Here is a 24,709-nt window from a genome sequence, read left to right as displayed (position 1 = left end):
TATATCAATATTCTGTGGAACTGTGGTTTGTACATAACACTTTGAAGAGGTGAACATCATTCTTGCAGGTTCTGCATGACTGTATCTAAGCTTTTGTTCGTGCTGGGGTCACCTTTGGGAATATACCTGCCCTGCTCTCCACTTTTCTCAACCTTTTCCAGAACACGACTTCCACCCAGCTGAAGTATTCCTCCCTCTGGCTTCCTAGGGATGTTATTCAGTGCGGCATAGGCTTGTCACCAGTTTCACATAGGGCTGCTTGTTTGCCCAAAGACAGTTTAGCCCTCTTCAGGCATGACATCTTCTGATATTCTTTTTCTTTATCCACATTCAGTTCAGTGCTTTGATACTCAGAACATTAACAAATACTTTATTAGCTCAGAAAATATGTGCTACGTGATTTGAGAATGCCTCATTTTCTAACATACTAAACAAAGTTTTCTCTTTCAACAGCCAAAAGATCCCCGTCTTTAGCTAACATAGGGTATTTCCATTTCCCTTGCTTGCTGTCTTAGGTACTTCGTGGACATGCACAGCTATGGCCATCGCATGGTGACTCTCTGCTGTGCTCTTTGGTCCCCCACCGGGAGCTGAAGTTTTGGTCTTCTGCTTGGTATATCTAACACTTTCTTAAAGCCCTTCAGGGATGGTTTGAGGTAGGGATTGATTAATTCCACAGCTCTGCACCCTGAGCCACAACACAAGCACTGCTGACCCTGTTCCTTAATTCATATGCTCAGTAAAGGAGTTAGAGACCAAAAAAAAAAAAAAAAAAAAGGGATAAGGAGCCTGAAGAACTGAAAGAAGATGCTGTTACGGGCAGTTCATTCTCACTTCAAATTAATGTGGTCCAAGAAATAGGAAAATAAATATTGGACACCAATTTCTTTTGTTTTTTTTTACCTGCCTCTCCTCCCTACCATCTCATCTATTCAAGCAAAGCTAAGACACGTAGCTTCACCAAGTTCTCAGCTAGCTGTAAAGAGACAATAATACCACCTCTCCCCTAAGCCCCTGTCCCAACAGACTTAAGAATGGGCCTTAATCTAGAGATGGAACATCATAAAGGTGGCTTAATATAAGTAACGTGTTTTATTAATATGTTGGTTACTTTAAAAACAAGTGCATGTGGAAGGAAAAAGAAGGTGGCATTTTAAGTGTCGGTAGTAGATATGGTAGCAATAGGAACAGCAACTGAGAGTAAGTGGCATAAAGAATAATTCCAAGAAAATGTGGCAGAAAGGCAGAGAGGTGGGGAACAAATTGTCAATACTCTGCTGCAGCATCAGGCTATGTGTGTAGATACCTATAATGTGAAAAGAATAATTCTATCAAGTCAGAAACAATATTTGATAACTTTATTGCAGAGGTTAAAAAAGAATTTGAACCCAAGTAAAGTCATTAGGTCACAAAGTCAGTATTTATCATGACTCATTGTTGACTGTAAAACAAATTTATTGGGCTACGTAACCTTTAAAAAAGAGAGAGCACGGGGAGAGGGTAAACAGAATGGAGAGCACTGGACACAGAAAGGTTCAATATTGTTTTGTTAACATTTGCTTTATTTGTTTGTGTGTGTGTGAACTTAGTTGTGATAGAAAATACATTTCTGCATAATGGCCAAAAAGTTTAAGACATGGATAATAGGACATGATTATGAACATATGTTTATGAAGCAAAGAATAACATCTATATTTAGGAAGATTGTGGAATTAGAAATAACTGTTTACCAAATAAATGCCAACAAATGAATATACCCCAAAGAGAAAACAATATTCTATACTTAAGAATTTCAAGGGAGACTGACCGTGAGGTAGATGAGAGAAGAAATCATACCATACTTTTCTTTGTATCCAAAGCATCTAGACTACTGTCTGCCCCGAGGGACTCTATAAGTGTTGGATGATTTGAACAGAATTTGATGATCCAACACTAAGTCTCAGTACTCATTTTTTTCCAAATTTTGTTTTGAGGAATCTCCATACTGTTTGACATAATGGCTATACTAGTTTGCACTCCCACCACAGTGTGGAAGTGTTCCTTTTTCTAATCATCCTCGCCAACACTTGTTTCCTTTTGTCTTTTTGTTTGTTTGTTTTGGCAGCTGGTTGGTACAGGGATCTAAACCCTCGACCTTGGTGTTATAACACTGCGCTCTAACCAACTGAGCTAAATGGCCAGCCCCCAAATTCACTTTTTAAATGGACATGTATTAAACACCTAGGGTCAAATCTGGTTCTTATTAGTATGTACAATAAACAGTTCTTTCTAGACAAATGAGTAGTAACTATTGTCTAAGCAGGGTGGTCCTTAAAGATATAACCCAGGGATTTACAGATTGTTCTCAAAACTAAAATTAGTTTGAGGACTACTGCTGTGCTATAGCACATTTTAGGTCGACTTTTTCTGAAGCCTCCATGAAAATATGAGATGGCAAACTGGCTAAAATACGCAAGTAGGTTCAGTAGATCCAAAACAACCAAATACTTACAGTAGCTGTAAGGAAAACAGTCCTTCAAATAAACTTTTTGGGAGTTCCGTGATTTTATTTCCATAGAGGACACTGAAAAAAATGTTTTAAATGAAAAAATCAGATATCACACCTGAACAACAAACTCATCTAATACATATGTATTCAGGTGTAGAGAAGGTCAGTAGGCATTTAATATATCATAAAAGTTACAGTCGAGTAAACAAACTTCATTTGCAAATGTCTTTTGCCTAATTACAGATCATATGCAAGCTTACTGTAGAAATCGTAAAACAGAGCAAAACAAAGACTAACAAATATTAATAAAATTCACAGTTTAATTGCCCTTTCATAGAAACGTCCTCTGGTAAATTGTCATGTTTTTCTGTATGCATACATATACACACACACATCCACGTACACACAGTTCATAGATAAGGAGAACACACTACATATATAACAAAGAAGAACACTAAATGTACAATCCATTACTCATTAAAAGAGTGAGTTTTGAGCTCATAATATTGGTAAATAGTGGAAAGAACTCTTATAAGGGTATGGCTTTTCTTTTAAATATATAATATGTATGCGTGAGAAATGTAAGATCCATGAAGATAGTGATCATGAATATGAATGTAGGAGAATATTTGAAATTTATATTCCCCCAAAGAATTATGAACTGGAATGAAATGTCATGGTCCCCACCTCTGATCAGACACTAAGTGTAGCCACAAAGGGCAAAAACCATGACTTAAACACGTCAGTACACCTGATGGTGCTTAGCAGAGGTTTTAGCATACAGTGAGGTTCTAACATCGATGAGTGAAATGATAATAAATTAGCAGGGGAATAAATTAAAGAATACATTAACAAAAGGAGTGAAGCAGGGGGATTTCAAGAGCAAGTGAATGGAAATGGTTGACTGATTATGTCAGTTATTAACAATAGATCTGCAAGGATGCCCACCTATTTTTTGCTCTCAAAAGTAGGGTACCAGAACTACGTGTAGGAAAAGATAGAAATTATTTGAGGGGACATTTTGGCAACATATACTAAAAGTCATAAAGACATTTACATAAAATTTAACTTAGTGATTATTATTAAAAAAAAGTCAGAGAAAAACAATATTTTAAATACAAAATGTTAATCATGCATAATTTGTAATAGTGAAAATTTAAACACAAATAAAATGTGTTTTTACATTTTATCCCTAAACAAGGGATTGGTTAAATTCATATTTCACATTGATAAAAATCAAGTTTGGAAGAATATTTGATACATGAAAGTGATCATGACATAACACTGAGGTAAATAAAAGCAAAGTAGTACGTAACAGTATTACGTTAATTTTGTTTGGAAAATATATGAGCATATGTACATACATAGAAAAGAAGTGAAAAAATATCTGAATGGCAGATGATTTGCCAACCAGATGTATTTAAATCTATATATTTTTTCTGTATATTTATATTCTCTACAATAAGCATGCATTACTTTCAAAAATCAGATGTTCTTTTGAAAAAGAAGCAGATGGATATCATGACATATAAAGGAAAAGGCTGAAATGAAAATCCACATAATATGTTTGGCAGCAAAACATGATTTCTGTTTGAAAGGGAAGAAAATAACAACACTAGAAAGATGAATAAGAGTGAAGGAAAAGCTGTTCCCCTTTTAAGATGTCAGAGGTGGGATATATTACAAAATATGAAAACAATTCTCGAGGGAATAAACAAAGCTGGGTGCTACACTGTATTAAGAGACATTCCATTTGTCTCTTTAGACTCCAGAGATAAAGCTATATAGTACAACATAAAATTTCATTTGTACAGAATATAGATTTTCTTTAGGAAGGTAAATCAATTAGAAAAAAACAATATAAAGAGTCAAAGAATGAAAGAGAGAATTCAGTGTTGTCAGGAACAAGAGGAGAAGGGAATTAGAAAAGGGTAAAACATGAATAAATGCATGATTTGAGGTCAAGAATAGGTGAAGAGAGGACATTAGGAAACACAAATGAGCAGATTAAGATGGCACCAATTCAGGATATTCAATTCAATATCATTCAATTAATTCATTCGAAAATTGATATTGTACAATATTATGTTCCAGCACCTTTGCTAGGTTCTAAGTTTGGTGCCTAGTTAAATTGAATCCCACATTACTTTTTAAATGTCTTCCATTTGCTGACATGCCACACACTGATTTGGCTGAGATGAATAAGGCATGGCTTCAAACAGCAATCTATAAGAGTCATTTTGAACACTGAAATTTCATATTTTGAATCCACTGAGATTTAGAAAGGAACAAAGGTGCATATAGATTGTGGGGGAGCCACATAAGAATGAAGGGGTAATTAACTTAGTACGTTGTTTATGCGGGGCTTTTGCTTCAAAGGTTGGCTCAAACAGCATGAAAGGAGGACTGGCTAGGAGGGGAAACTATTTCTTGTCCAACAAATCGTTGTTTTAAGACCATGATAAAAATATGACACATATTTACTGTTAATGAGACATGGGTAAATGGTGAAAAAAAGGAGGAAATCACACAAGGATGGAGGAAATCTATCTGTACAGGCATTATTAGTGTATGGACTATTAATCATGAAAATATTATAATAAAAATATATCCTGAGTGTAATGGGAATGAGATTTTTTTTTGACAAATGTATATAGCAATACTAGGACTGGGTAGTTTTTTACACAGCAATGAGATCAAAATGACAGCAAGGAAAATGAGGTAAAAATATCAAAAATCCAAAGACCAGGACAGAGAAATTGGATGAGAGTCAAGAAAACAGGGCCAAAATCTATAAAAATGAGGGAAAGACATACCATCATATCAGACATAAAGTGCAAGAAGGCCAGTGAGAATTTGTGCTGCACTCTTAAGAGGGGAAGAAAATTTAAAAAGAAACTGAAAGATGAAAACGAATTCAGCTGAAAAGAAAATAAATACATGAGGGATTTGGATAATATCATCCAAATACCAGGAATGACAAATTGGGTAGCATCTCTATATGGCTTACATTCAGCCTACAGTATACAATCATGCTGACAAAAAATGCTTTTTATCGCTTTTTGGAACAATAGGGAAATCTTAAGGTAGCTCTTGCACCAGATACCAGAAGGGAGGCTGAGAATGCTAAACCCAGTTTAACCCTTGTGAGTTTTGACATTAGGACAGTGACAGGTAGCAACTTCTGGTGGCCAGTCTTTGAACTCTCCTGCCCTTGTTCAAAGCTGGCAGAAGACAGAACTCCTACTGAAGAGAAAAAATGTCCAACATAGAAACCTATGAGATGGTTATCATGAAAAAGGTGCCATGGGCAGATTTTATATTATTCAAATAAATGCCGAGAGATGAATTTATAAATAGAAACAATGTATATCTGAGCATTGTAACATAAAGCAACTTTTAAGAGAGTAGAGTAAAAAGAAAGTAAAGAAAAAACAGATACTACATTTTCACTTTCACTGAAAACCTGAAATAAAATGCAAGATATTGGGCAGGAGAGTTAACACCAGTCTAAGAAAAGACTGTGGAAATGTAAGTACAGCAAATATGTCTTCCACTGTAGACCCCTGTGGACTATGGGAGCTAGTTAATGAAGAGAGGAAATTACAGTACTTCCACTAAAATAATTTGCAAGGGGTTAATGAAAAAAAATGGGAAAAGAGGAAAAGCATATGGTGAGGATCTTGGGCATAAAGGCTCTCTAAGATTATTAAAATCCAGGAACATACAAATTGATATATAATCAGGAGACAAATTTGCCATGGCCATATCTATTATCTTCTGAATGTTTAGGCTTTGGCAAAGCCAGTAGGAGAGTGATTTTATCCCCATTTTAGAGATGGGATAACTGAAACACTGAAATTAGTAACCGGCTTAGCCATGTACCTAATAAATGGTAGAGTCAGGATTTGAATACAAGCCATCTAGCATCCTACGCTATGTTGCTACAAATTTTATTTTGTTAATGTAAAGGGAAATTTCCAAGTAATAAATAGAAAACAATAAAAACTGCTTGCAAATAATGCTAAGTATATTACTACGCTGAATTAAGTTATTATTAAATATTACAGAAATTTTGTTGATGTCGCAGTGAAAGAAATAACAAGCCTTGAAGATGTAATGATTCAATGGATGCATGTTTTGAAGATATTTTGTTAATAATATGTTATATATTATATAACAATATATTAACATATAACACTATAACCATATACCATTATAATAACACGTAACAGAATAAACATTAATAAAAAGCAATAAATATTAGTGCATTTAATAAGAGAAGTCTTAAAACACACCTGGCAAATCAAATCCAATTTTCTCTAAGTAATTAAATAACAATTTATTTGTTTTTTTTTTAAGTAAAATGCAATAAAGATATTTCGCATCACATTACCTTAAATATTTTCACTTTTTTAGCAAATATACTGATTAAGTTAATCTGTCTATGTACTGGTGTACAGTTCCAGAAAGGCATGTTATTGAAATAAAGTGTAAGAGAAACCTGTATAAGCAAAAACTTCATGTAAAAAAGAAGTGTTCCTACTTGCATGGCTCTTGTAATCATCTACACACTCCCAACTCACTCAGCCCGCCTCTGGAAGATTTTAACTCTGGACACTGTAAGCATGATTCTTTTCTAGCAAACCTAGAGATCACTGTATTTCTTCTCTCCATCCGCACAATAGTTCCTTTGCTGTTACCAACAATCTCTTTATTATTTCAACTTCAAGTGTCCACTTCCCTCCAGTCACACTGGTCCTTTCCTTGCTCATTTTTGAAACAATTGGCATACTCTGGCCTCAGGCCTTAGTATTTAGCTGTTCCTCTGCCTCGAATGCTCTTTCTTCCTACAGCTGCACTATCCGTGCAGTTCACTCCTATAACTTGAATCTTCAGGTCTTTGCCTAATGTCACCTTCCCGGGAGGCCTTTGTTGATGATAATCACTCTATTTAAAATTTCAGCTCCCCTCCTACCACAGCATTCCTTATCCCTGTTATTTCTTTGTTTTTACTCATAGCACTTTTCATCACCGGGTACACTATACGTGTCGCCAATCTAGCTCATTTATCACTGGTCTCCCCCAGGGGGGAGGGATTTTGCGTTTTGTTCACTCAGGTGTCCCCAGAGCCTCAACAGGGCCTAGTATATGGCAGGAACACAATACTTTTCTGTTGAACAGTGAACTATGGTTAAACGAAGAAAAGGGCTACTGCAAATCTATGAGTAATATATTTCATGGAGAAGGTAAATAAATTAATTGTTGGAAAATGATAACAGTTATACCACGCAGACTTTCTCTAAGGTGGCTTAGTATTTGATCCTTTCTCAGTTTATCTGTTATGGAACATTATAGGGCATTATGGAGGTAGTCCGCTTCTGAAAAGCAGTTCCTAGTCTTTTGTGTACTGCTGTGTTTTGAACTGGAAATACCCTGGTGACTCAACTCCTGACCAAGGTGTAGTTCCACAAGGAAAGATAATGCTTTCCTACTGCTTCCCAAAAGCAGTGTGTGTGGGGTGCTCTCATCAGAAAGATGTAGATTCCAATTCAGCAGGCATGGTCTTCTACATGTGTTGTCGTTTCTTTTACTATTTGCTATTATTTTCCTATTTTTATATAGATTATTACACAATTATTTACAATACAATCATTAATTACAAGTATCAATTTATTAAAATGTGAATGTAATTTACTAAGATAAATGATAAATTATAATAGGTTCTACTTATTATTTAATTTATTATTTCCTTTTACCTTTTCTTTTGATTTTCAAAACCATGAAAGTGTCAATAAACATTATTAAGGCAATAGAGCTTAATAGTAAACTCTGCAAGCAAGCAGACATAAATAAGAATTCTCCACTGATTTTTCTCCTTCTTGACATTTGGTGGTTGTCTTTGAGACACAGATACTTGAAAAAACAGGAATTGTTATACTGACTTGATTTTTGTTTTATCCACCTGTACGGCTGGGAGGTTGGCTGTCAGTGTTCACTTTGGATAATATTACTGGCCAGGATGACATTAACAGTACTTTACAAACAATTTGACTGGGTGATTTAACTGAGTTTTACATTGAACTTTGTTATTTTAGAACCTGATAATCTACCCTGAGAGCAATATATGAATACTCTCTATCTCTACATCTTCAGCCAACAATTGTTCCTGTGGTCTTGGACTTCCTCTAGCCCAAACCCCCCAAAACAAAGAACACACAAGCAAAAATAAACCCAAAGAGACACTGAAGGTAAAATGATATTTTTCTACTTTCTTTCCTTAAAGAAAATTGTAGTTTTCTGAACAGAACAACGTAGCAACCTGAACACCCAGGTGCCCAGATGGGCCCTACGATCTAGGCCTCCCCTTGGAAAGAGAGAGCACAAATGCCTCTGCAAACTTCCAAGTGTTTATCTGGGCCCCACACGTGTGGATCCTGGCATTCTCACAGCTACCACTGACTTCTGAAATTTGAAAGAGCTCAGCAGGAATTTACATCAATAAGAACCCTTCTCTGAACATCAACTCTTAAAAAAAGAAAACACACACTCCAGCTTCTACTTTCAAACTTTAAAATTTGATATAAAGTTTACTTTACTTGGTGAACTTTTGAAGACGTTTTGCAAGGTTAAAGGAATAACATTTTTTATACATTTACTTTAGAACTTCTTTAATTTACATAGCTATCTCCCTGAAAGTCTTCTTGACATTAAAAAGCTGTCAAACTATCTTATCTTTATTCTTTGAGAGATTAAAGCTGTTTTGTTCAGAGAAGTCTTAAGGAGATGAAGCAAGGAGCAGAGGGGGCCTTGCACTGGTCATCTTCAACTTCTCAGCAAGATTTCGCCCAGCCTCAGTTTAAAGGGGGCAGAGACTGTCCCCAGACACAGTGGTTTTGAGATTACAAATACAGCATTGCCCAGAACACTCCAAAATAAACATTTTCCCTTTATTTCAGAAAGAAAAATGTTTTTTTAAAAGGGGCACTTACTCTTACTCTCTTAATAGCAAAATTATCAGACCATAAAATATATATTCCTAAAAATTGGCAAATCTGAGTGAAAGATAGCAGTCCTCCAAAAATGTTAGAATTAATTAATGATTAATAATAATGATTCATAATTCATAATAAAAATTTAAGAGTATTTTTTTAAGCCCAAATTAAAAAAAACATGCAGCCAGTCTTTGCTGTGGGTTCTGCTCTCCTTCAGTGTTGTAGTGAGTACTTACAGTGAATTCAGAGAGCGTAGTCCTTGGAAAGCATCTGGTGCAAGTTCAGAGATCTGATTATTGCTCAGGTCACTAAGATTAGAAATAGGGTTAGGTTAAATTAAATAGAATGTCGGTGAGATTTACCACAGGAGAAAGATATTTATGGCCTTCACCTATCAATGCACATATAAAATTTGCAACATAAAAGATCTGAAGAACCCTGAATTTTAAAAAGAATCACACTTTTTAAATCCACCATTGGCTAGGCTCCTAAATTATTGTTAAAGATGCCATGTCTTACTTTTGACAATAGAACATGTAAGAATTTGCATAATATATTAATCACATATATTCATACTTGTATGGCTCAATATGTTAAATTACAGAGAACTTTAACAATTGCATAGTTTAGTTATTAAGATTAAAATATCATTATAGAATGCAATTAGATAGCCCCATCACTTAATATTTAGGCTGTCAAACAGTTAAATATTCATACTTAGGTTTCTTTGCACGGTCATGACATGCACAATTTTTAACTTTACATATATTCTAGAATATTGTTCACTCACATTCTTCTAAGCTTTTTATACGGTGAGAAAGCTCCAGGAGGGATGACCTTGATTGAGTTCTGTTCCAAACGTCTGCAACGAAAAAATTCAACTTTTAAATGGAAACATGAGCTCTCAGATATGTTTAATTCAAGCTCATAATACATATAATTAGCAACATTGAAAAATAATATTTTATTTTTTCCTCAGAAATTAATTGTGCTGTCCCCTATATGTAGAGCAAGATTGGGATTAAAAACCAGGAAATTAAAAAAAAAAAAAATTCCAAGTTTCAAGTATTATAGGTCCATCAATTTAAATCTGGACTTTGTACAAAAGAGAAATACATTTTAAAAATTAACTTGGAAGTACATTTTAATAACCTAAATATAAGTAAGAGAAGTATGTAGTAGCAATGAATAGTTGCTTAAGATGTATTAGTGATAATTATAACTCTTCCACAAAGGAAATGACTGTTGAATGTTAAATTTTATAAACCTTTTAATTCCTCTATCGAAAGCATATTATATGTTGGAAAATATAATTTTTATACTCACAAAATTAATTTTGAAGCTTCTTATGAGGCAAAACCTTAAATTCTAAATCCATGAGTGCCATAGATATTTTCAGTAAGACAGTCTGGACCTGTCAATTCATTTTGCAAATATTTCATGTAAAAACCACTGCAGCAAAGTGCCTTTGAACACAACTGAAGTATTTTTATGAGACACTAAAATCAGAGAGTAAATTACTCTCTGACATCATCTACTTTATGGTTCTGCTATCAGAGAAAGACAAGATTTTACCCACCTAGTTATTTTTTTTATTTTTTTATTTTTTTAAGGTTGGAACTTCTTTATTCTTTTTTTTTTTTTTTTTAAATTTTATTTTGTCGATATACATTGTAGCTGATTATTGCTCCCCATCACCAAAACCTCCCTCCCTTCTCCCTCCCCCCCTCCCCCCCAACCATGTCCTTTCTGTTTGTTTGTTGTATCAACTTCAAATAATTGTGGTTGTTATATCTTCTTCCCCCCCTCCCCGGTTTGTGTGTGTGTGTGTGTGTATGTGTGTGTGTGAATTTATATATTAATTTTTAGCTCCCTCCAATAAGTGAGAACATGTGGTATTTCTCTTTTTGTGCCTGACTTGTTTCACTTAATATAATTCTCTCAAGGTCCATCCATGTTGTTGCAAATGGCAGTATTTCATTCGTTTTTATAGCTGAGTAGTATTCCATTGTGTAGATGTACCACATTTTCCGTATCCACTCATCTGATGATGGACATTTGGGCTGGTTCCAACTCTTGGCTATTGTAAAGAGTGCTGCGATGAACATTGGGGAACAGGTATACCTTCGACTTGATGATTTCCATTCCTCTGGGTATATTCCCAACAGTGGGATGGCTGGGTCGTATGGTAGATCTATTTGCAATTGTTTAAGGAACCTCCATACCATTTTCCATAGAGGCTGCACCATTTTGCAGTCCCACCAACAATGTATGAGAGTTCCTTTTTCTCCGCAGCCTCGCCAGCATTTATCGTTCTTAGTCTTTTGGATTTTAGCCATCCTAACTGGGGTTAGATGGTATCTCAATGTGGTTTTGATTTGCATTTCCCGGATGCTGAGTGATGTTGAGCATTTTTTCATATGTCTGTTGGCCATTTGGATATCTTCCTTAGAGAAATGCCTACTTAGCTCTTTTGCCCATTTTTTAATTGGGTTGCTTGTTTTCTTCTTGTAAAGTTGTTTGAGTTCCTTATATATTCTGGATATTAATCCTTTGTCAGATGTATATTTTGCAAATATTTTCTCCCACTCTGTTGGTTGTCTTTTAACTCTTTTAATTGTTTCTTTTGCTGTGCAGAAGCTTTTTAGTTTGATATAATCCCATTTGTTTATTTTTCCTTTGGTTGCCCGTGCTTTTATTCAGACATTTATATGGAACAATAAAAGACCACGAATAGCCAAAGCAATGCTCAGCAAAAAAAATAAAGCTGGAGGCATAACACTACCTGACTTTAAGCTATACTACAAAGCTATAATAACCAAAACAGTATGGTAATGGCATAAAAACAGACACACTGACCAATGGAATAGAATAGAGAATCCAGAAATCAACCCACACACTTACTGCCATCTGATCTTTGACAAAGGCACCAAGCCTATTCACTGGGGAAGGGACTGCCTCTTCAGCAAGTGGTGCTGGGATAACTGGATATCCATATGCAGGAGAATGAAACTAGATCCATACCTCTCACCGTATACTAAAATCAACTCAAAATGGATTAAGGATTTAAATATACACCCTGAGACAATAAAACTTCTTAAAGAAAACATAGGAGAAACACTTCAGGAAATAGGACTGGGCACAGACTTCATGAATACCCACCTAGTTATAAAAGACACATGGAAGTAATCCCTCTAAGTCTTTGGGTAAATATTTTAGTCCATCAAAAATGTCGCCTCTCAGCCTCCTTTTCCTCCATATAAATGTCTTTATAAACATTTCCTATCCCCTTTTCTTCTTCTGTTCTTCTCTGTACCCCAGCGAGTTGACTCTGGTGAACCACACATCCCAGTCTCACTTGCCAACTGGCTTCTGTGACATTTGGCCACTGAGAGGCACTGATGGGAGATTTAAGGGCAGGGGAACGGCAGCCGACTGGGTATGGCTACCCTTCTAGGGGGATGTCCACAGCAGCGGTCTCATCTCTTTTCTAATTTTAACTCCTGCTGGGGCCACCTCCTAACTTTGTCTAATACCACCTTCTTTGGTCTTTGTAGTCCTGAGGATGGCAATAGCTTTTTCTCTGTGTCACCTTTCTACAACTGTTTGACTCATTCCCCATATTAAATCCCTCTATTGAAATACCTAGCATGAGCTACGTTTTCCAGCCTGGATCTAAGATATATGCATACATATATGTAAACATATATATATATATATATATGCATACATATACGTAAACATATATATGCATACATATGTATATATGTGTATATATTTCAGTATTTTTGTATACAGATAATGATAATATATATTGACAATATGTCTCATTTGGTTCATTTTTATTGAATGTTGGTATTACTTTAACATAAACATATATTACCAGCATTTAATGAAAATAAAATCAAGACAAAATATCCCTAGGAGGTTAAATCAAATTGCCTAAATTTTGGTCTTTTAATAATTCCAAAGCCCTTCTCATAGAGCCACGGTTTCTTCAACTTGCAGCGTTCAGTCTCTGACCTCTGTATCTCTATATGCCATGGATTTCAGATTTCCGCAATCTTCATTGCTCTTGAACTCACAGTAGCATTTGATATTGCTAACAAACCATCTTCCCTTGGATGTGACACTATGTGCCCCTGGTTCTTACTATACTATTTCTCAATTCTTTCTCAACTCTTCTCTTTCTCAATTTATGGCTTCACCTTCTAATCTGCTAAATACAGTTATTCCCCAAGGTTCTGTCCCTTCCTCTCTCATACAAAAGGTAAAATTCTTTCTCTTTCACCTACAATTTTCATCAAGATTTCTCCCCTTCCAAAAACCATAAGTCATTTTATTCACATTAAAGAGAAAGTCAAGCTCATTTCCAAAATTTAGGAAATGTAAAAATATGTAAGGAAGAAAATGAAAATCACCTGTAATGCGTTACTCAGAACAGTGAATTTTATTTTAACTTTTTTTTTTTTTTTTTTTGTCTTTTTTGTGACTGGCCGCACCACATGCTCAGCCAGTGAGTGCACCGGCCATCCCTATATAGGATCCGAACCCGCGGTGGGAGCTCTGCTGCGCTCCCAGCACCGCACTCTCCCGAGTGCGCCACGGGGTCGGCCCATTAGTGTGGTTTTTTTGCTTGCATATTTATTTTATATAACTGAGGTCTGTATAAAAAACTTAAAGTTGCATCCTTTATACTCATATCATACATATTTTCCTATATCATTAAAAATTTCTTGGAATACATTACTTTTAATGCCATCATAATATTCCACTATCAAAATGTACCCTATTTCCTTAATCCTTCTCTATCATTAGACATTTAGGTTAGTGATAATTTTACACTATTAATAATATTTAGTTATTTTAAGGTAACTAAAGCATGGCCTCCTTTTGAAGTCTTCCTTTCTTTTGTCAGGTATGGTGAGTTGTGCCTTTCCCTGTACACCCAATAACATTCTCTTAATCTCTCTGCTCTTATCTCTCTGTATTCTATTCATTTTTCACATATCTCTGTTCATCAGTTTGTTGGCTCCTAAGCAGAAATTTTACCACAGAAGACAGGAACTAAATTGTATGAAGAAAATATGGATTTAGCATCTGCATTATTTATCTAGGTCTTAAGAAAGGATACTTCTTTCAAAGGCTCTAAATATAGCAAAGGGCATTTAAATCATTTTATTGTTACATTATTGATTAGAATGTTTTGGATTGATGGTTTAGGGAAACTTTTCTTTGCCTTGATCCATTCTTACAGTTAAATTTTAAGAAGTTTAAAATGGAATCAATAGAAATACGAAAAGCAACAAGCTGAAGATGGAACACTATTGACTAGATGGAGGACTTTTATTTGAATGTAGGCTGATGAAACACAATTTCAATGTGTTAAAGATTTGCTCATAATAACAGTGCTATGATGAGAAGAAGTGAACAATTCTTAGTGACCAGATTTCTTTTAATAGTAATGCAAAGCCAGTGCATAGAATTACTTTTCATAAATATAATTTCAGGTCCTTGAAAATAATTTAAAGAAACCATTTATTCATTCATTCATTCACCCTACAAATATTTAATGTAGCAAAATATTATGCTATATAAATTAATGGTGATCAAAAGCAGACATATTCATATACTCATGGAGGTTTTATTGATAAAGAATCTAATTTTGCAGTAAATTTCAAAACTTATTTCTTCAAGTACAAGGTTTTTGTTTGTGTTTTGCTTTGTTTTAATATGCTATATTCTGCACTGAGACTTCTGATGTTCACAACCTTAACTCACAAATTTGGCCAAACTAATTCTATCATTTTATATAACTGAAGATCTTTATTAGAAATTTTTTAATTCATTTATTATTTTAAAGCCTCAGACCTTAGAATTATATCACTAATTGTTCTAATTATCAATTTATGATTTATGCTTTCTTGTTTGATCTACAATTAATTTTATTGATAAATATTCCAATTAAACCAAACCAAACAAAAAGATTTATAGAGGTATTTCAATAAGTCCATGGAAAGATTAATATTATCTTTCAATTCTATTTTTCCACAAACTTTTTGAAGTACACTTGTACAATAAGTGAGGCCATACTTTTTAGCAAAAAAAAATTGAATTGATGGTTTGAATGGTGAATTGAATTCAATTGAATTGAATTGCATACTAAAAAAGTTGTAACAAGGTGAGTTTGTGATAAGGTAGTATTAGGTTTTATATGCAAAAATAATACTTCAAACATAATATAGTGATGCTGTATATATTGATTATGATAGCAATGTATGATGATTTAATCCTCAGTTTGCAAAGTATTTCATTTACAACATTTATAGCAAATAGCTGAATAAGGACATGTACAATGGATTTACTTGCTTTTCTTTTATCTATTTATTTTCAACCGTGTTCCAAAAAAAAAAAAAAACCAAAAATGGATTTGAAACAGACCTTACGTTGTTATTTACACTGACTCAGCAGCTAATTGGGTTTTATTGCACTGTCTCATCAGTCCATTAAGGCAAAACACAATTGCATCCTTTATCCAAAGAGCCAGATTCCCAAGTAGAAAAATAGTCTACCATTGGCAGATGTCAAACAAATTTTAAAACATTTTATAATGTCTGTTGTCTCTTCTTTAGTAGACAAACAATAAACTAATGTGTAATTCCTGTAAACTTTTAGGTCTTCAGGATAAAGCATTTTTCTTTTTCATTACAAGAACTGTAGAATATTTTTGATAAATTACAAACAACACTTATCTCAAATTGTGTCCTTCCTACAAAAAAGGGGGAGCATGTTTAAATCAGGTTATAAAAATAAGGAAGCTTAAGGTAAATTACAACAAATGAAATTTACATTTTCTAGTTTTGGTACCCTCTAATCTTCTTCTTTAATAGCATAGAATCTGCTAAATTTTATAGAGTGCATATTTGAATCCAGTGTTCCATGAAGGATCTAATTAAAAATATTCCAGGGTTACGAAAACAGTGTAATGGCTCAGATGTATTTGTAGGCTGTGGATAAAATCCACCATGATTAAGAGCCTTCTGAACACTAGTCCCTCTCAGAAAACTCAATATTTTGAATTTCAAAGGAAAAATACATTTAGCAAAGTAAAAAGGGGGAAAAAATCCTATAAATTACATACTACAACAAAAACTTTTTTCATGTAAAAGTGGCCGGCACCTGTTTTTCCACAGAATTTATGTGAACAATTCCAAAACATTTTATCATTTTATGTGCATGTGCACACACACACACACTACCAACATAATGTCTATTACTGTTTCTTCAAAATTAGAAGGGAATTGTAGTTACATGCTCAGAGAGATGAGAAAATGGAGACTGTTTTCTAACCGCTCCAAAAAACCCCCGAAAAGTACGTTTAGCTAATCAAAGACCTTTCATTCCCCCTCCCCAGCTCTACATTTTTTTCCTTGCTCTCTGATTACTGCTATTTTATCATAAATGTCTTCACAACTTCAGAGTTCCTAAAGAAGGAATGGCAAACAATATGTATCACTTTCTGGTGCTATTTCAAAGATATAGAAAATGGAAAATCATGGAATATTTCTCCACTTTAACACGTGAGATCCTCAGAATATGGCAATTATGTGCAGATATAACTTTCAGCCAAGTGAATTCTAATTCTGTCACTGAGGACTGATGGGCTCTGTGACAAATAAAATACGCTGCAGTGTTATCACTGAGCAGATCCTACATCAGTAAAGTATATAACGCATAGTATGGTTGGGCAATTACAAAACCCAACTTGTTCTGAAGACATTTAAAAAATATTGAACAATATTGGTTCACAAAAACCTTCATTTACAATGTCTCAGTTACTCGTCCTGTAAAATGGGGAGAATAAAACTAACCATAAATGTTTTGGTAAGAATTAAATGATATGTCAAGAAAATTTATGGTGTTTTGTTTCTTGCACAAAAACATGATGAAAAGATAAAATGGAATTAGAAGATAATACTAATCTTTGCCATGAACTTTTTTGAAGACCCCTTATATACAGCACTATATAATAAAGAATCTACGTCATGTATAGTCATACACACACATATTACAGAAAAGTAAAAACCTGACACACAATTTGATCTAGTGTTAAATAAATACATATCACTCTGAATCATGTTTTTAAGCAAATTAGCAAGTAACTCAATGATTGTATATTAAACATATACACAGATATCACTCACATTGAGGCTGAAAAAAATATAACTGGCTGCAATTTCCATGATCAACATGATTAAAATATAGCCTATTTTCTAATTTGGAGACTGTTTTAGAAACTCAAAAAAAGTTTTTACAGTACTCAGTAAAGTATGAATTTGGATTGATTTTGTCTGTTAATATATAGCCCAGATGCTGATTATACATGGCAATAAAACTGACAGTTCTTTGCATTTTCTCATCTGCTTTTCAAGTAAATGGCAAAAACAGCTGCCAGAAAATAGAACATAGATTTAATGGGGTGAGGGGAGGGAAGGTGGAATGATTCTAGCTTCTGAATCTTAAATTGTTTAGTGTAGCCAATACATTCTCATCATGGTGACATTGGCCCAGCATTTGAAAAGGAGGAAGCAGCAATATCCCTTTGATGTTAGGGATTCTCTTGACTATTACATAATTCCAAAGTAAGTTCTTTATATTTCTGGAATATTACTTTCAACTTTAGCAGTAAATGCATGCCATTGAAGTACTTCAGATGTCCCTACATAAAATGATGCAATGTATTTTAGACTACAATATTATCTCTGTTTTGTAATGGCAGTCTCCAGAACTCTGGAAGTTTAATAAATATCTTCAGCAGCTGAGTGAATACTGGTCTCTAGAAGGACATACTCTGCATGTAGGACTTTTGCTTTAGGACTGTGTCTATACTAATTATCAGCCATCCCTGTGTTGGGATGACTTTTTCCTGAAAATTATCCATTTCCTTAATTTAATTTTATTTTTTATGTTGTCTTTTTAGGATACATTCTCCTGAGTGTACATTTAACCAATGTTTTCATAATAGAGAAATAAATTTTTCCATTTTGACTTTAAGCATTTACAGCAAGACAAAAATTTGTGTGTGTGTGCATGAGTATGTGTGTGCGTTTCTCCTGAATGAGTGTTAAAATTTTCAAGCAGGTATTCACATGGGCATGTATACAAATGCAAAGAGGCACTCAATATACACAATCAAATGGTTTAGACTTAGAGCAAAAATATGTCACATGGCTCACTGATTTTAAGGGGACAGAGTATAGGTTCATAATGTCAAAAATGCTAACCCAGTAATAAAAACTTGGAGGTTTTGTTGTCATGTTTTTCATTAAATTCTTTTGGACATTTAATATGAATCAAACACTGCACTAAGTATCCCATCTGCTGATCATTTTAATTTTAAAAAACATTATGCAAATTGTCTTTTTACATCACTGTTCAACAGGATTACTCAGTGAGTAGATAGTACTTTGCATTCTCCTCTACTCCTGCACTGAGTTATTCTCCAAATTACCCATTATCTTTTTCCTAGAGTTTAGATAACACTGTAATCTCTAGTACTATTGGAACTATATAAATTTTTAATGCAGTTTTTCTGACTGATTAACTATAAATCTCTAACACAATTGCTAAAAAAACAAATCACAAATTCTTCATTCTGAGAATGAATAAAACTTTGAGTGTGCCCCATATGTCTTCATTATTAAGTTAGATGCTACACAGGTCTTATTTACATTCGAGGTGTCTCCATTTTTTTTTTCTATAGAACTTTCAGGGTAATCAACTGCATTAGCAGTAGTGTCACCTCTTGGAATGACTTTCCATCACTATCTGCTGCTAAGCTTGCCTTCATCCTCGCTTACAGAGACTGCTGCTGTCGCCTTCTCAGTGGGCTCCTTTCTTCCAAACCACTCTCCATTCCATGCTAGAGTGATTTTGCTAACAAAAAAATCTAATCATGCTACTACCCTACTCACTTTTTTTTCTTATATCCTATTATTATCAGGACAGTCTATTACTCAAGATTCAGTTTTCACTTTATATTCTAGCAATCACAAACTTCTAATTTCTCCAAAATCATATTACTCTCTCACTTGCCTGGAAGTTTGCAATGTTCTTTCCTCTGTCCAGAAAAGCCCCTGGTTTTTCTGCCTGCAAAACACATCCTCACACCTGAAGATAACGTGATTCTCCCAGGCAGACCAAGGGAGTCCTTCTCTGTGTTCCCTGTGCATGTATTTTATCACTTCTCATATACTGTAGTTTTAAAAATTTCTGTTTGTGTAAAGCTTCAATTCTCTGCATTGTACACATTTTGAAGGCTGGGACTATGTCCTTTCATCTATGATGTTTGATGCTGAGTAGACACTCAAAAATAGTTGTTGAATATGTAGTACCTTTAAAAAATGCTACCTTTTTACATGTCCTTCTGTTATAATAATACTCATCAAACTCTTTGAATTTTTTAAGAAAAAAAAGCTGGGGTTTTTGTTTTTTTCTTGCCACTTAAATCTCTCTTTGTCATTTTAATATTTTTTCTATAATGTATTATAATTTTATTATACTCATTTTTATTTATTAAGTAATATTACAAAAGTTTGATTCAATGTTCTGTATTTTTCTCTTAAGAAAGCCGTTTACCTTCCTCTTCAATGATCACATAGCTCCACAAAATAGCATATAAAGTGTTTCTGTGTATACACATACATAACATATATATTACATATACAACTTTTTGGGAAATTAGATATAAATAAGAAATAAATTGGGGGGAATAGATACAAATAATTTTCTTATCATGACCACAGTCTTAATAAAAATGGTTTCTTTGCATGTAATAGATGCATGTAGACTTTTAAAGATAATTTGTCTATTTCTTTCAATGGCAATGAAAGATTAAGATATGCAGATAAAATTGGGAATTCTGCCAAAATAAAGATGAAAACACTCCAGTGACTACTTGTGTACTCAATAATGGCCTATGGAACTACAAGTATCGTTTAATCTACAAGTTTATTTTACATAATTTATTTTACACAATTTTGCTATGGAACTATGCAAGTTGCTGTAGAGAGCATAATAAGTGTAGCTGCTGATAACTATAATTAACTTTATGTGTTTGTTCTGTGGGAACATATTGGAAATCTCTTTTTAATAAGCTGAATAATGAATTGATGCTCTGATCTCTTTCTGGGCCCTTAGGATAAAATCATGACACAAAAACTGCAGAAAATAGAATCCCAAAACATGAGGAAATAAAAATAATGAAAAATAATATTTACAAGAAAAAACCTCTTTGATATGAAATGACTTTATGACTACATATCTCATTTTAAAAAATTCAGAAAGGAATCATGCTATTTTGTTTTTCTAACCATATGTATGTTAGCATATAACCAGTGTTGAAATAATACTGGCTTGTGTATATATGTTGATGATGGCTTTTATTTTGATACTGGGATTGTTTATCTAATGACATTTCTAGGCAAAATAATATTATTTGATAGAAGAAAAATTAGTACTTTTATGGTACTTAGGGAATGCATACGTACTTTCTGTTATTATGAGGATCTCAGAACAAAATTTGAGAACATAATTCTAAATCCCTACATCAGAGTGAGAGCTCTATCTGAAACCAGGTTCACATAAAAAACTAACAAAACTATTTTCAACAGTACAAAAAACTTAAAGTTTCTACTAACCCTCTGAGAATATATAAATGCCTATATTCCATTTTGGTAGAAATAACGTCAAATGAACAATTTCGAAAATCTTTTTGAAAAGTTTTTTATCAGAAAGAAGGTGTTAACTATGATACAAGATTTTTTTGTTATTGTTGTTATTGTTTGTTTTTGTTTTGTTTCGTTTTGTTTTGTTTTGCAGCTGGTATGGGGATCTTAACCATTGACCTGTAATACCACACTCTAACCAACTAAGCTAACTGACCCAAGAGGTTTTTTAAAAAGTACTGTGTCATATATATTTCCAATAGAAAGAAAGTATTGCAGGTGCTGTCACATTAACTTGCTGAGAGAGCACAGAATTATAAAAGTATAATATGTAAAGCCAAAGCCATGCTGTAGGCTAGCTAATTCCATGGATAGATCTGAGATAACAAAATATCAGGAATGTGTAAAACTGAAAAAGGCTAACAAGTTCTGCAGTTGTTAACAAGTGTTCTAGTAAAATTCTAGTAAAACTATGAACTAAAGTTGCTTAGATTTTCGCTTTTATAACATTTTAAAACTATTTTCTACTGCATTTTATTACTTTTGAGTTGAATAGACCTCTCAATTTCTAAATAGTTTCATAATGAAACAGTTAGCTCCTTCCAGAGTGAAAATAATATCACTTTGAAATTATTAACCTACTTATCATTTAACATGGCAAACTCAGATTATGGACTATTTAGTTCTTTCATACCAGTTACATGAAAAAATAGAATCATTTGCCTTCCTTAGATATTTTATCAATATCATCTAAATAGTAAAGTCATGTTAATTTACATGTGCTATAAAAATTAGTCAAACTGTATATCATTTTTATTTCAAAAATGTATGTTTATTTTTTAAATTTATTTTAAAACATTGTTATAATTAAAATAAAATCATCTCATTACACAGCATAACAGCTGTGCTGTTAGTTGAAATATTACTAGGTGCCTGCTAAACAATCAAAACATCATGACTGATTTCATGTGTACCTGTAATTCTTTTAAATCATCTAGTACAGGCTATTTAAAGACAAGTTTATCAAATCTAACTTTCATACACCTACCTATAGAAGGTGAGATGACTTTGAAGTGTGCAGATTCAAAATTGGGTAAGTATTATTTAATAGAATTAAGGATTCAAAATTTTGGGAGAGGCTAATGCAGAAACAGCATGCTAAAAGGGTTAAACATAAATGAAAGGAAGTGTTTGTCTAAACAGAAATGGATAAAAAAATAAAATTTTGAAGTTGTATTCAATATGATAAATGCAGGTTGAAATCACAGATAGCATTCATGAGTCATTCTTACTTTTGTTTCTTTATAATTATGCATGCAAGTGGTTCAGATGAAAGAAAGGAACAAAAGTACTTGGAAACCTAATATTCAGTCCCCACCACTATGAATCTCTTCAAAAGAACCTTCTTTATTCCTGGACTAGTAAGAGTAGTTTGGTGAGTTTACTCAACAAAGTGAGTTTCCTTTACATGTTACCAATTTGAATAGCATATCTGATAAAAACATTTTAACTACTAAGACTCTGCAATACATCTCCAGAAGCACTGAAATGGCATGCAGAAGACCTGGGTTAGGCCTTGGAACTTGGCTACCATCCTGTCTCTTCCCATAATGTGAACGTTCCCCGATCTTCTGACAAATGAAAAGGAACTGTGTGGCTTCTAGTTTCTGAGCCCAAAAGAGGTGGCCAAGAGTTGAGGCAAGGAGGTAAGAGTAAGTAAGACATATTAAGTTGTTACAACCTATGTCTTACTAAGTATTCTCCATGATTTATAGAATTTCCGTATAATGGTTTGAAAAGGTGATATGACACAGAAAGTCTGTAAGTGGATTGCAGAGAACTAAAAGTCTAACTTTATAGCAATCCATTGCATCGTATTAAAAACTTTACACCTCAAAATGTGGTCTAAGAAATTAATTCTGAGGAGTTGATATATAGAGAATCATTTGCTATTAATGATTTTGTTGCCATGGACCAGATCGTGTATAGACTTGCCTGAGGCATCTCAACTGTTTGGGAGCAAGGTTTTCAGTCATCAGAGTTCAAAGCAGCATGCTGGGAAGATTCCAGGGGAGCACAGCTTCTTTCTTTTACACTTAATTTTATCTTACATTACACGTTCTATTTCCCCCTTCTATCTTCTCTGCATTAGTCCATCTTTCTTTGTCACTTGTTTTTACTATGAAGAATGGAGGCCTGGATGCTCTCCAGAATGTGTGTATGAGACCCCCTCCACCTGCTCCCAACACTGTCCTTCTGCCCACCCACATCACACTAAGTGTTGGGGCAGAAATGGTGAGAAAATAGAAATGGTTCTGCCCTCGTCAAGCTTGCAGTGTCATAGAATAGTTTGACATTAGTCAAAGTAACAAATTAAACTACGATAAGTCCGGTGCAGACAAAATTCAGGGAAACATGAGAACATGTAAAAGAGAATAGAAAAACTGACATTATAGTAGTTGCAATGTATTATGAAACAGATCCAGTTTTGCAAACTTTTCTATAGCTTAATGCCTTATCTTTCTTTCTGCTGCATTTAAATTTTCTTCATAGGCAAGTTTTTTAAAGTTTCTCCTATCCTGTTCCCTTCTATGGCTTAACAAATAATTGTTTTAGCAAATACCAGAAGTATAAATTGGTAGTTGCAAATACAAAGCAGGAAAAAAAAAAAAGTGTTTTTTCTACTTAGGTTTAGGGGTAGTTTTCCTACCTAGATTTGGGAGCAGCTGATCAAGCCTATATAGCACATACATATGGGGGCATTTCAAAAAGTTCATGGAAAAGTAGACAGAAGACAACGAGAATCTTTCCATGAACTCTTTCATGTACCCTGTACATTCTTTTAGAATTATATTATCAGACAGTTGCAAGAATAAAGAAATACCACACAGTAGGAAATCAAGTTAAAATTATTGAATGTGCTATTTTGCCATTAAGAAATTCTACTAATAATGTAAAGTCCAGATATTAAAAAAAATATTTGAATAATATGGGGGGAGTTGAAAATTTTCAGTTCATCATGAATTAAAAACCTATAATTTCTAAAGATAAAGAAGATGTAGATAGATTTATTTCCACATTTTATGAATCTTACAAAAAAATAAAAGAGTAAGAAAAGAAGTGAGTTACTAAGCTGGTAAGTTATACCATTATAATGAAAGAAAACGAAAGAATTTTCTTGGATTTGAGGATCAATATGATTTATTACCAGATGCTCTGCCAATAAAGCTGATAATGTAATAGAGAAGTAGAATTCTCCTAGAGCTTTACTTGTTTTAATCTCTACTTATAAATTTAATTTATTGTAGTTTTATCTGATACACCACCTCCTCAATATAGGCAAACCCAGTGGGACGTATTATTTAGTATAACTTTTATGCTACTAAATTCCATCATTATACAAAATCCATAGAGCATACAAAATAGAAGAAAAGCACTATGATAAAAAATAAAATATACTACAGAAGATAAACCATTTTAAATGTCTTATATTGCTTTCA

At 33.7% G+C, this 24,709-nt stretch overlaps 1 protein-coding gene across 4 annotated transcripts in view; it reads right to left on the bottom strand.

Moving 5' to 3' along the window:
• SLIT2 (slit guidance ligand 2) overlaps positions 1-24,709 on the bottom strand; it is a 361,007-nt gene that overhangs the window by 88,380 nt on the left and 247,918 nt on the right. For all 4 annotated transcript variants that reach the window (XM_063107731.1, XM_063107732.1, XM_063107729.1 and 1 more), the window contains 3 exons: positions 10,274-10,345; positions 9,720-9,791; positions 2,492-2,563 (listed from right to left, as the gene is read on the bottom strand). In XM_063107731.1, the coding sequence (XP_062963801.1) occupies positions 2,492-2,563; positions 9,720-9,791; positions 10,274-10,345 (216 nt within the window). The remainder of the gene's footprint in view (positions 1-2,491; positions 2,564-9,719; positions 9,792-10,273; positions 10,346-24,709) is intronic.

Source organism: Cynocephalus volans, chromosome 9 (genome assembly GCF_027409185.1).
Source record: "Cynocephalus volans isolate mCynVol1 chromosome 9, mCynVol1.pri, whole genome shotgun sequence".
Classification (NCBI taxonomy): Eukaryota; Metazoa; Chordata; class Mammalia; order Dermoptera; family Cynocephalidae; genus Cynocephalus; species Cynocephalus volans.
Note: the sequence above shows the minus strand (reverse complement) of the source record. Positions and strands in the feature narration are given on the sequence as shown.